We start from the raw sequence: 14,699 nt of genomic DNA, 5'->3' as shown, positions 1-14,699 counted from the left end.
GCAAAGGTTATGATACATCTTTTCTTGGTATTCTGATTTCTCATTTTAGTATATGAAGATGATATTTACTACAACACGTTTTTTAGTTTCTACTTTTTTTTATCGCTTTTTTTTCGGTCAAAATTGTCTGCTTAACTTTGCGTTTCACGTTAAAATTAAATGTTTTCCCTTTGCATGACTGAAAAGACCTAACCTGGAAGCTAAGCGCAATCAACTCCCCCATCGAAAAGGTTGATAAATATCAGTACTGATTTGAATTTGGACGTCAAATTGCATTGGCATGTCAGCCTAAGGTTGTATACTACACTCAATGATTTCAATGTGTGTGGGCAACCGCTCGTTGGGTGGCCTCGTACTAGAGCGCCTATTGGTGCGTTAGCCGATTGTGGGAGGAGTCTAAAGGTTGGGTATAATGACTAAGTGCGATAGTTGGTGAATGGTTTGGGGAACTCGGTCTACTCTCATGCGTCGAAAGTCGTAGAAGGCTGGCAAGCTGTGAAGTCGTTATCTACCGTAACATTTGAACCCAAGTGATAAGAAGTTGTTAGTTTGTGTTGAAAAACTTTTCTCCAAGTTGTGGAACCGATGCCCATGTACGCGCGGAACTCCCCGGTCGAACAGACGGCAGCGAATGCGCCGGCTAATATTGGATTAGCTTTACAGCCAACGTACCATCACTCCTCACCGCCAACACCAAGTCTAAGCATGATGCACCACCCTGCAGTGTTTGCTGACCAAGGTGGGTACTACCGCCACCCTGGGTACACCAGTATGCAGATGTCCATGTACGGACACGACCAATACTCAATGGCCAGATCTTATGCGCCATATCCTCCTCAACAGAATCCCAAAGATATGGTCAAGCCGCCATATTCATACATCGCACTGATCGCTATGGCGATTATGAACGCATCGGATAAGAAGATAACCCTGAATGGTATCTACCAATTTATCATGGACAGATTCCCTTTTTACCGGGAGAATAAGCAAGGATGGCAGAATTCGATCCGACATAATCTGTCTTTGAATGACTGTTTTATCAAAATTCCCCGAGACGACAAGAAACCAGGCAAAGGTAGTTACTGGAGCCTGGATCCAGATAGTTACAATATGTTCGATAATGGAAGTTATTTGAGGAGGAGAAAAAGGTTCAAGAAGGTCAAACAGGAAGAGTCGAAAAAGGGGGATAAAGAAGATGTTTCGGATGGAGTCGTGAACAAGAGTAAACATGTCGATGATGGGTCGAACCAGTCCCAGAGTCCGACTCAGAGTGACTCTGTCTACCAGAACGGTGGAGGCAAACACTTGGACAAATCGGCCAATGATTGTGTTAGGCCGACTGTGAATAGCAGTACGGAGTGTAATAACTCATATACAACATCCATGCAAAACAACGGCCAAGCAAACTCCTCTGGGAACAATCAGCTAATAACACCAAAGATAGAACCGGCAGATTCCCCTTCTGGGGTTCTCACCCATTCGGACAATCCTAATGTTAGGAATATCCATACGGGCTCGATCATAGATACGCACGCATCTTACAGTGTGGACAATATCATGACCATAACGAATAGGGACTCACGTGGTATGTGCTCGAACGGAGACATGGATAACGTCACTCAGGCTATAACGACCCCCAATAGGGGTTGCGCAATTGTGTCCCCACCCCCTCACGGATACTCGCCCCCAGCAGTACATCAGCAATGCAACTCATCTCTTATTTCTAAATCGTCGCTAGTTGATTCAATGAATTACTGTGGACAGTTCAGCGACCAGTTGTCTTTAAGCAAGCAAATGATAGGTACCACCCCCGAGGAGGTGCAAGCAGACGCGTCCGGTATCAGCCCTCGGCCCAGCGCCCAGGACTCGGCGTCCATGAACAGTTCCAACCACCACACTCTCAGCCCGACCTCCCGGGCAGCGGACAACTCTTGGTACGGATGTAGTGCGGATTCTACACCCGTGCCCCCTACCATAACATCGCCATATCACAACGTTTACGATTCACAGCGCCTGATGCCTCACTTCAACCACGGATTGGCGAGCTCGGTCGCCAGTAACGAAAGTTGCCAACTCGCTGCAAACCCGTATCGTACGTCTGCCTCCAGCGGAGTTTACACAAACCCAGGACATTATACGCCTTACGATATGACGAGGTATTAACACATTGGAAGACAAAGAAAAAGAAAACATCCCAGAAACAAACAAATATGTCATCTCAGAGATAGGAAGACCGAATCAAGTTTTTGGAGGATGGGAAACTTTCCAAAGAAAACAATTCTTGTGTAATTTTTTGTTGTTGTTATTATTGTTGTTGTTGCAAAATACCAAATATTTAAAAAAGAGAAAGAAACGAAAGAGAAACCGTTAGAGTTCTTCGCAAAAACACCCAGTTATAGTACTATAATATATTTTGCATATATATAGTACTCAATATTACTTTTGTGATTGGAATAGCATATAGTATTTCATACCGTACCCGTTCGTTACTTTCTGATTATTATTATTGTTTCCTTTGCATCTTCATATTTATTTCGAAATGGATTTCTCATTAAACCAAAAACCAAAAAAAAAAGAAGAAAAAAAAGTTTGAGGCAAAACACACTCAGAAAGAAACAGGGGGATAACAAGAACGACATCGAAAAGTTCGAAAAATTTCCGAAGGAGCTGGACCAAACATCAGAGAAGATCCCAAAAAATATGCGAGGTACTTTTTTCTTTCTTTTTGGCGTTCGGTCTTTTACTCTAAGTTTTAAAGAGGCTCTGTTAAACGTTATAAGAAACTTTTCTTTTTTAACCGAAGGAAGTAGTTAGGAGTTTAACGTCTATAGCCGTTTACTCAACAACCGCCCTCCTCGGCACTGTGAAATCAAGGCAGTCCCGGTGGGTTTACAAAGTCTGTATGCTTTGTTTTAACGTCTATATAGGCCCAATTCCAAACCTGAAAATACAAACTAAGAAATGACAACACTTAAAATTTTGGCTTAATAGTCTCTATTACACTGCCAGAAGTTTACCTTGATAATACTTCTGGTATAACAATACGCTCGCCCGCCCTTCAGACTTTTATTTGCAGGTGTCTTGTTTGTTTTTCCCCGATGTGATTGTTTTGAAAGTAAACACATACTAAGTTCATTTTTTGGTCTAACTCATATGCGTTTATGTGTGTGTGTGTGTTATGTACACACATACGGTGATAGTATAACTGATTTTTTTTTACTGGGTAAAACATGTAACGCCGTAACTCGTTGTTTATACTGTGCGTTTATATGATTGTTTGATAACTTTTTTGTTTTTGAATTCTTTGCTTAAATTTTTCGTTTTTGAGTTAAATGGGTTTTCTTACAAAGTTTATTGGAACATATCTCCCTGTAAGTGTTAGGTATCAACATACCACAGAGCAGATAGTAATTTAACTGTGTGCTTATCTGTATTAAATTTGTTTGCCTAAATATTAGTTGTCAACTCAATTTAATAATTATTTTGGTTTCCGTTGTACAGCGTTTTGCATAAGTCGGGCAATTAAAGCTTTTGACTGAATTAAATGTTGCTGAATATAAATGTGTCCACCCCTGTGCCAAATATATATATATATATATATATATATATACATATATATATATATATATATATATATATATATATATATATATATATATACATGCCTGTAAAGCATATATGCAAAGACACATGCAGTATCTCTATAGCTCTCCTCTCTATATGTATGTATGACTATGTAAAGCCTATATATATGAAGATCTATTCATAAAGGCGAGATACATATTTTCTAATAGACTATAAAAATGATATTTTACCCTGAAGTGACAGCAATTAAGGTACTCCATTAACATCAAGAAATGAATCGTTTTGTCTTCATAATTGGTTTAGTTATTTCATTATGTTTATGTCAAATTTCTTTCTTAAAGTTTATGGCAATAATCAACAAATGTTCGACCCATTATTTTACTGCATGATATTTTTTATGTTTCCATAAGAATGACGTTCATCTGCGGTAAACAATATTTTGATCAGGTTTTTAAAGTAACCTCTCATGTGATATTAGTTTTGGATTAATTCGATAACCAGATCTGTTGAACTGAAAGTGAAAGCCCCGAATCTGAGAAGCTCACACAAGAATATTTTTTAGTTATTAATTGTAGCTGTGCATTTCCTGTCTGCCCTCGTGCGAAAGAACCTTCAAGTTTCAATATACCTCTTCCAAGTTTTCATAACTAGCTTCAGATAAAGTTGTACTATTCAATTTCGCCCGTGTGTGAAGAATTAGACGACCCAGTTCAAACATGAGTTTTTTTTTTTTTCACGGTTGATTTAAGAAATTTGGATTGTATAACAATAACGTTTATGTTCCAATTACCATTACAATTTTTATTTTCACGTTACTAATTGAAATTTTAACTAGATGCACTTATAGTACTAAAGTGCTTCATATTACTTTAAACTTGATTTTAAAAAAAAACTTAAAATCCCCACAGTCCCCACTTTACCCCCCCTCCCCCTCCCCCTATGTATCTCCTTTCTCCGAAGTATGATATATATACTTACTTGTCGTATATAGACGGCATTGTGACGAATTTGTACAATTTATACTTTTCAGTGGTCTCAGCTCATTTTTTCAGACATTTTTCTCTCTTTAAGAAATTAATATTTCTTATTGAGCTGCAAATTTGTTATTCATATTCTAATAATCTCGAGAGATGATTCTGTTTCATGATACAGTTTTATTATGTATAGCAGTGGAATCACCATTTTAAAGGATTCCCGTTTCTTCTTTGTGTGAATATGTTGTGTAAATCTTTCATGAAAAACGTAGCTAATTTTTTAGGATTCTTGCGATCAACTTTTTTTTTTTCTTCTTCTTTTGCAAATGGTCTTTCCGAGTTTTTAACCCAATATACAGACAGACTTTCATAGTTTTTTTTTGTATGGAAAACTTAAAACGACGACCCACTTGTGGTTATTTATGAATCACAGTGGGTTTTTTGTTTTTTAAGTGGGTTATGATAAAAAAAATTAAGTTTTTAGTTGTGTAGAATGTGATTTGTATTATAAGGAAGTAAACAAGCTATCGAAGAAAAGTGCCAAAAACAGATTAATGAGGAAGGAAGAAAAAACAACACGAGAAGTATAAAAACAAAACAATGTTCTCCTAATTATTTTCTAATTTTAATTTTGTATACTCTTTTTGTTAATGTCATTAAGAAAATGCGACAAAGTTGGCACTCTGCCATGTTATTGCTGACATAGCTTCATGAATGATGCTTATTCATATACACATTATATTAGCACCTATAAGTAATATGAAATCAACTAGTATAATAAACCTAGAAATTATGTTCAGATTAATTGTTTGATAACTTTTCATTGCTAGTTGAAGAATTGTGTACATAACGTCCAATTCCGTTCCAGCAAAGTCAAACGTGAAATATTGTAGAAAGTGCACAAAGAGATATTCTATTTGGCATTCCAATACATAGCCTTAAGTCACCGACAAATACAAAACGTTTGAAACAATGCATAATAGATGAAAAGTTTGTTACCCGTTAACCTAACCCACTTGTACAAAATCGTAGCTACGATTGCACACTTAATGTAAAGGAATATATACATACACCCCTTACCCCCAACTGACTCAATGCAGTGTATGCTCAGTTAAATGGATTGTACCATTACTTAATGAGCCTCAAACAAAACCTTTGGACCGTTTGAAATATTTTCATTAAACTATATTCCTCCTTTACTCAGCTATAAGAGTCTGACTCCATTGTTCTTCTTCATAACACATACTTATAGGATAGTTCTATCAATAACTACGACCCTGAATGAAAGACTGTTTTTATTATTCTACACCTTCGTGTGCATATAGCCTTATCTCTTTCAATTCCTACACACCTGAAACCGACCACTTCCCCAATTACACCGATACCTTTTGCAAATTCCCACGTTTACCATCACTAAGAAGAAAGGTGAACTGTTCCAAATAATAGAATCAGGGAACAGACTAATAACTTGTGTGTTAACTGCAGCTGTTATCTTGAAATACCTATTTGCTTAATTGCTCTGTTCGGTAACTTGTCAGCGCTTATATCTCATTAACACTGTTTGCTGTCATTAATTACCCCAAATTCCAGACTCGATTATCTCCACTTGTTTCAAAAACAGAAAAAGAAAAGAAAAAAAAAATAGATCTCTCTAACATTTTGTTCTCTTGGGGGAACACAATTTTCCCCAGCTTGATTTTCATTCTTTTTCACGATTTAAACTTTTGGTTGGGGATCACTGGTTAGTAAAAAGGACTAAAGTAAGTTATGAAAGTAAAATCCTGTTGATTTAACTTAAAAAAAAAAAAAAGACAAATAAGTGAAGAATGAATATATAAATAAATAATTGAATAAATAAATAGGCGAATGATTTCCTGACCAATACTTTCCGATGAGGATGACTCTTTGAGACGAGATCTTTCAACTTAAGCCAACTTGAATGGCACAAGGTTGTAAAGAATCATATCTAACAGGGTTAGTTGAGACTGGATAAATGGACTCAAACTATACTTGAGACTAATCCCCTGCTGTAACCGTTGTCTAGAGGAGAGGTATAGAGCAAAAGGATCAACCCAGTTTTCGCATCGCTTATACTTAAATGGATTTTGTTCTGCTTTGAGGACTTGTTTCGGAATGGAAGGAGAACTCCTTGACCTGGTGGTGGTCTTCTAGTCAAGTTTTTCCAGCCCAATCCAGCCGATGCAGTCTTATCCAGTCCAGCACATGCAGTCTTATCCAGTCCAGCAAGTTTTCTCAACTTCCAAACTATTCTATTCAGCAACGAAAGAAGTAGCAAATTCAGCTGAATGATTTGATTTGCATATGGTGAGTTGATCATCCACTTATTTTATTTTCAATGTTTCACGTTTCACTTTCGCTTTTTTTTTTTTTCATTTACTAGTAAATTTTATTGGAGATTACCCTCCCATAACTCCCCTCTCCCCCACCTCTCCCCCACCTCTCCCCCTAAAAACAGAGAGAGAGACAGACAGACAGAACTATAAACTTGAATTAAGTTAGTCCATGAATATTCTAACTTAGTGTTCTGTTGAAAGAACCATCGAAAATATAACGAAATCATTGTCAGAATGAAACCCCTGCATGGGTAGAATATCTTCTTCCCGTGCTGGGGGAATTACATATGGGGAAGTAGTACTGCATATTTATCTACGGTTCCTTCCGAGAAGAAGCCAGAATGAAACAAGGAAATAATTCCGAAATCGATTATTAAAATACACAGTTATTATTCCCTTTCTCCAATTTAAAAACAAAACAAAGTTATCCGTCTCTTAAAGCAATTGTTCTTATTTCGTTTTGCACTGCAGTTTTTTGATAAAGTTAACAACTTTCTGACAATCCTGTATTTGACAGCTAGCCACACAATCATAATTACACGCACGTTTGAACGATTCCTGTTTAAAAATGAATGAATTGATGAGTTAAAGATATGGGTTTCCTGCCTGTTAACCTCGACTAAAGTTAGAACCATTTCAACTTCTTTTCCCGTGTGTGTCTGGGCTTACCTGTTGATATCAAATATTTCCGTTCCTTTTAGACCTATAACCTCAACAATTTTAACCAGTTCCCACTCGTTCAACGTGCCAAATACTTTCAACATGTGCTGCTCATCATTATGAACTCCTTTGACTCAAATCATAATACCCTCTTTGATGAGGTATATAACTTAAATTATTTAATAATTGATACATTTAATTTCAATAATTTTTAAACATCAATTCACTGAAAAATCATTTTATTTTTCCTATTAATATTGGGAAATGAAATATAAAAGAATGAGATATCAAAAAAAAAAAAAAAAAAAATATCTAGCCTATTTTCGATTTGAAAAAAAAAGCAAAACAAACTTTGAGTCATAATTTGCTTCACATGACGCTGATATTAACGAACCGAAGTAAAAACAAAGATTCATTGGAATTAATAAATGATAAAGGTATGTTAATCACTGCGAGATAAATCTACGTTTCTGTTGTAATTTCAGGATCTGCATGAGTGTAAACAAGACAAGCGTGACGAGTTTCTTACTTTCAGTGAAATGTATATCAATATAATAAACTAACTTTCAAAATGTGAAGGTACGGGAGGGTAGGGGCGGGGGGGGGGGGTGGTGGTACCGTCCATAGACGTCACCACTCAAACATTAAGAGGATTATGGGTAATTGGTGGGACAATAGTCAGCCATAGATTAGATTTGTGCCATATAATTATATACATATTTTACACTAAGCCCTTATAGTAATTTAGTAAAGTATTTATAATCGCTTTTTGTAATTCATTATGGAGAGTGAAATCCTCCAGAGATGTTTATATATTCCTTGTCATATATTACTAGACTAAATTACTATATCACGTACAAAAACAAAACACACGACCTTTTGGACTATAAAAACCTTCTTCCAAACTTTCTGACTTTTCTGTTCCTGTTTGAGAGAAAGCTTGCAAAACAAAAACGATTGTACTAAGTACTACTGTTTTATAAGACATTTGGGTATCGAATCGCTTATATAAACTTGATCAATTCTGAACGGAAAAAAAGCTACTTGAAATCAGAAATATTCCACACGTCCAAAGTAGGATATTATTTTGGCAGACGGAAGGGCGAATTTAACAGGCTTAGAGTCCCATATGGCGTTCCAATCAGCGCCCCATAACTTGTTAGCTTACACAGCATATATTCTCCACTTTGGCACGAAATTCATTTCTCTGATGAAGGACGATCTAGATCTATTTTGTCAAAGTTTATATTTTCTGTTCATTTTGATATTTTTCTTCTCCCTTATTTTGTTAGCTGAACTGTAAATATTTTATTATTCAATTCGTAATCTTATCGAGGTTTTCTATATTCCGAATAACACCTTCAACAAAATCAGGTGGTGGGTGGGGAGGGGGTGGATTTGAGGGGATGAGGGGCAGGGTAGGGTGGAAGGGGTCACTTCATCGGACATGCGTTGAGGTGTAACTGGATATGAAATTTCAAGTCACAAAATTGTTTAATACTTCATCGATATATACCAAGACTTAAGTAAATATGTTAAAGACTACCGTATCGCTCAATACATCCCCCTCCCCCGGCCCCACCCAATCCCTCCCCTCCCTGAAAAACAACGTAAGTGGAAGATATATAATAGACTAATTTCTGTTTAGGCTCTGTCCAATTTTCTCGCTATTTAATGAATTATACTCGATTTAGATTGGTTTAATCAACTTATCAAATTTAAGATGGTATATCCTCGAAGCTAAAACTGTCCAAAATTGGAAACTTTTGAGACGAAGATGCATAAACTTTATAGGTAAGGATCCTACGAGGCTATAACTTCCCATCATATCCGCGTCTAGGGTTTTATTCTCAAAAGCCTGAAAGAATGTTTATTATAGACATAAAGATGCGATTGTTGAATAGAAGGTATAAATCAGAAAAAGAATTCCTCAGAAAATGATAAACTTTCTTGAAAAAAAGACAAAATGTTGGATTGAAAGCCTTATCCTGAAGTGTAAAAGTCACGTGGGCTATCAAATAAGTTAAAAGTCTACTTTCATGCATCCAAATAGGTACCTCTTGTTTCATCCTTTTGTAACCATTTGCTTCTGTGGACCATTGTCAGTTAGGTTAGAATCTGTAGCAATATTGACCTTTACTGCACTTTAAATTATTTGCTTCCTTAAATTTCACAATTTACTAAAATAACATTTTTCTTTCTTTCTTTCTTTTTAATTTTGCTCAAGTAGACAGCTTTCTATACGTCCTAATAATAATAATAAAAGTTCATAAAAAATCATCAATTTCCTTTCCCTTCAAATATGTTATGAATTAGTTGATGAGCATATAAATTATATGATAAACAACAACAGCCTATATATACATGTTTTAACACGAACAATGTCCACTGTTTGCTGAATGAGGTTAATGTGTATAACGATGAAATGATGTCAACTTTCAGGAAGAAAAGAAACAGAAAAAGTTACACCAAGTTTCAGAAATTGGATATAAGCTGTTAAAGATAGTTTCAAAGTTTAAAGTGTAAAACAAAGAAACAGACAAACCAACCAATTAACAAAACGAAACAAGCAAGGAGTAATATTAGCGAGATGTCGTTTTCAAATTGATTTTTGTCAGTCCTCTGTTTTGAAATCAGTGTACAAAGTCATTCGAAAGATGTTTATAATGAGCAGATTTCACAGTGATCTGTAAAGAACAGTTGATTGAGGGAACCCAGTGTATATATCTTCAGGCTTTTGTGTTGTTATCTGTACTTCATCGTGATTGAAAATGCACAAATAATCATGATAATAATAATAATAATAATAATAATATTAATAATAATAATAATAATTATAATAATAATAATAATTATAATAATAATAATAATAATTATAATAATAATAATAATAATAGTAACAATAGCAATAGTAATAATACATAAAATGAACATAATAGCTCCTTCGAAATTGTAATATTGAAAATGAATAGACCCATACCCGTGTCTCTCTGTGTTAGTTGGATATTAATATTTATAAAGGAATTTCAAACAATCTTTAATCTTCTCTGTGCATGTGTGTTGTCCATATCAAAAAGTTAAAAAGATAAAACAAAGTTAATAAAATAAAACGAGAATTTAAGAACTTAATATATTTCTGCTGAGTACAACTCTTTATCGTTATTATTGTTATTATTATTATTATTCGTATAATTATTAATATTACATTCAGATTATCCTTTTCTTAAAGCAATTAGGAGGTATATATTTTTCCATATTCGATTGTTTTAAAATTATTTTCAACTGATTAATATTCACGACATTTTAAATAATAACTGTCAATATTATATCCCATCGAAATTTGTTATAACAACTCTCCCCTCATTTCGAAAGTATCTATACCGTCAGCAGTTTGCCAACGTTTGTTAACGGGAAATAGCTCTGTGATATAACTGGAGAGAACGGCCGAAATTCCCCTATACACAGCCGATCAAGCATCTGTTGAAGTTTAGTACTAAATGTTGCTCTTAAAATAGAAACTCGAAAAGAGGGGTGCCCAGTTGGTACCAAGTATTTACCCCCCTACAAGCTGTTGCATAAATCTGGGCAATAAATTTATAAACTCGATCAAAATTTTTGCAATTTTTGCATTTCAAAATTTAAATAGAATTCATATATTCTGTTTGTTTAACGTTAGACTGATGTGAAGTAGTTTCAACGTTTAATAACTGCACTGTCTCGGTTGTTGCGCATTAGGCAACTCTCAATTATTGTAGTAATAAATGCAAACACGTTTCTGTGTGTCCTGTACTGGCAAGAAACAGAAAAAAACGACGACAGAATTTCTTTCTGCATGACCCCTTTTAAAACTTATTCAAGTCGAAAACTTTCTCAAAACACATCACAACAATTTGTTGCTTGATAAATTTAGCGTCATATTTCAATCAGTCTTGTCTAGTAGTGAATTGTCAATATATTTATCGAATCGTCACAACACGTGTTAAGTGTTCTGCCTTTTTTTATTGACAGATCATAGAAACGTAACATAATCTTTCTCGTCGAACATAAATTTATAATTAGATACGACAGTTCTTTTTCACGTGAATGTTGAAATGATAATCTCCGTCATGTGTGAGTGTGGTGTGTGTGTGTTTTATATCGTCGTGTAAGTCAAGCTCTCGTGGGCGTTTTGTTGTCGGTGTAAACTTTCTGGAACGACAGATAACCTTGATTTAATGTAAGGACGTATAGGCCGGACGGATAAACGTTTCTCAGTCGCGCGCTCTCTCTCTCCCTTTTGCAAATCGTAATCTTTTCCCACCCGCGTAAAAAAATGTGGAGACCCCCCGATTTATTCATTCTAGCGTGCAGGACCACCAGTATAGACTTGACACCAGTCGCTTATGATTTATACGGAGAGAGAACCAAAGTTATGTCAAAAGAATGGTTTCCTTCTCGTAAGTTTACCATCGAGAAGACAATGAACTACCTGTATACCTGGCATGGTTCTTACTGGTTTAAAATATATTTGTTATGGATGTGGCGAAACAAAACGCCGCCGAAAATGACATTTTTTGGTCTGTTGTTGTTTTTCAGGGATTAGGAAATCAGTCGCACATATCAGCCGTACGTCAATCATAAGAAAGTCTGATCTCATGATTAAGAAGATGTAAATATTTTTATATTATAACCTTGTTTATTATCTCAAGGCAATACGTTTACCCTAAAAGTGATTGAACTGAATACAGACACTAGTATGAGGGAAAGCGGAAGAGGCCTGTCTTCGGCTTTCTTAAAGCTAGCCTTTGCCTCATTTGGTTGTTTTATGGTTCTGCGTAAAAAATCGAGAGAAAAAAAAAACCGACATAAATTTGTGTATCATTTCGCGCGTATATGGTTTATATCACAGTCTTTAGTAATTGACGTTATACTTACGCAAGAATTATTACCGCATTTTACGCTCTAAAGATGGTATATATATATATATATATATATATATACATATATATATATATATACATATACATATATATATATATATATACATATATATATATATAGTTTATATATGTATATATATATATATATATTTATATAAACTATGTATATACTATGTATTACTATGTATATATATATATATATATATATATATATATATATAAATATGTATATGTGTGTGTGTTTGTGAAGAGTCAAATTTTCCTTTTCTTTCACGTTTGATTAAAATATTGTTCAATCTATTAAGATGGGTTGCTAACTTTCGTTTCAGATTGGTTTCAGATATCATTAAACAGATATGTATGTAATGTTTTGTACTTTTTGCACTCATCATTATGTGGCCACATGCGAGGCGTGACCGAAGAAAGTGATAATCTTACAGTTTCAAAAGATAATTAAAAAATATATAAAAAAAAACACTGCATTTTCGACGCCATGTGATTTTTTGATAAAAAAAAATACGGCAGATCGCTTTAAATACGTTGTTCGTTATCTCAAATAGTTAAACTGAAAGGCAGGTTGGCTGGCTCGACGCGATTTTTTTTTTTCGTAGTACAGCGATTGAAGAATTACGAATTATTCATATTATGTGGTTTTTAAATATGAATATTCATATTTCATTGCTTCACTCTATAGTCACGACCAGTGACAGTACGTAATCAGAGATAACGTAACTAGGGCTACAACATGTTGTATAGTATAGCAGTCGTAGTCAGAGAATTACAGTGTCATGTAATGCGTATATAGTTGAGTGTTACTGTGTCGATGTATAAATATATGTATATTAGTATCAACAATAGCAAATTTTGATGTGATTTTTCCAGCTTTCACCTCTCCCTCAGTACAGTTGAATCTATGAGGGTTAGCACTGCGTTGCCGCTTTGAATTGAGCTGGGAAAGAGAAGGACGGGGAAGGAAGAACAATGGGGAAGGAAGAACAATGGGGAAGGAAGAACAATGGGGAAGGAAGAACAATGGGGAAGGGGAAGGGGGCATAACGAGGAAATCGAAATTGGGGATCAGGGAGTACGGGAAAAAATCGAGATGGCCTAAAAAGGAAAGATTCGGTCAGCCGATTTGGTACAGATATGTTTTTCTCTGTGTTAGAATCAAGATTGAGGAATGGGGTACACCAGTACAAAACGTTATGAAGACAGTACTTAAAGTGAGTATAGAGGCGGCCAGTTTATCCATTCACAGGCAGTGAGGACTATTAACCTTAGATCATCTCAAGGGAGAAAATTATTTGAAACACTTTAGGGAACTCCCATCCCCATTGATGTCATTGACTGGTCCAGGGAATTTTATACCAGCCTACGTGATTTCGAACATTTATTGTTAGAGAGATGGTTTCAATTCTTTCGACAGAGAGATATACTTTAAGGTAGGGGTTCCCTAACTGGGGTGCATGAACCCCCAGGGGGTGCGTGAGTCCATCCCAGTGGGTTCGTGTGACGTTTCTGAAAGTCAAAACTAGAGTACTTTTTGTTGAACTAAAATCTGATATATCATGTAATTTAGTAATGTATTAAAGTCGTACCTATCGATAAACTCTTTTCGCGTTCCATATACGCATATGTTGCCATAGTAGTACCGTACCGTGCATGTGATAAATAGCTGAATTATGAAACAGACACAGGCCGCATGACTTTGGTGACTGAGCAGGGAGTTGTTATGGAACTGGGTGAAGTTGGTGTTCGCATGGCAGTACAATAATACACTGTGAACTTGATCTTTTACGAAGCATTGTTATGCGTATTATAGTATAATAATGACTCAGATCGTGTCTCTTAAAGTTGGGGTCCGTGGATAACTCTGACATCCACAGGGTGTTGGTGGGGGATAAAGGTAGGGAAACCTGCTGTAAGGACTATAATATCACACATATTATGTGCTTTTCATGTCTTTATTTCCCAGTACTTAATACATATACCTTGTTGTCTGTATATACCTGATACTACTGTATGTCAATCAGTAACCATTGGAGCAGGTCCATATATAGTCACCGGGGCATACCGGTTCTGCGAATGAACGCTCTCGAAGCATGTGCAGTCTAAAACATCCATTATTTATACGCTTAATCTTGCAATAATAATTCATATCCTTCCCAACACTGTACTACGAAAAAAAAAAATCGCCGGCTGAGCAG

At 35.5% G+C, this 14,699-nt stretch overlaps 1 protein-coding gene across 1 annotated transcript; it reads left to right on the top strand.

Moving 5' to 3' along the window:
- Positions 1–434: 434 nt before the first annotated feature.
- Positions 435–2,175, top strand: LOC139961480 (uncharacterized). Its single transcript, XM_071960675.1, has one exon. The coding sequence runs from the start codon at positions 586–588 to the stop codon at positions 2,161–2,163; it is 1,578 nt and encodes a 525-aa protein (XP_071816776.1). The 5' UTR covers positions 435–585; the 3' UTR covers positions 2,164–2,175.
- Positions 2,176–14,699: the final 12,524 nt, after the last annotated feature.

The sequence above is a fragment of the Apostichopus japonicus genome, chromosome 3 (genome assembly GCF_037975245.1).
Source record: "Apostichopus japonicus isolate 1M-3 chromosome 3, ASM3797524v1, whole genome shotgun sequence".
NCBI lineage: Eukaryota > Metazoa > Echinodermata > Holothuroidea > Aspidochirotida > Stichopodidae > Apostichopus > Apostichopus japonicus.
Note: the sequence above shows the minus strand (reverse complement) of the source record. Positions and strands in the feature narration are given on the sequence as shown.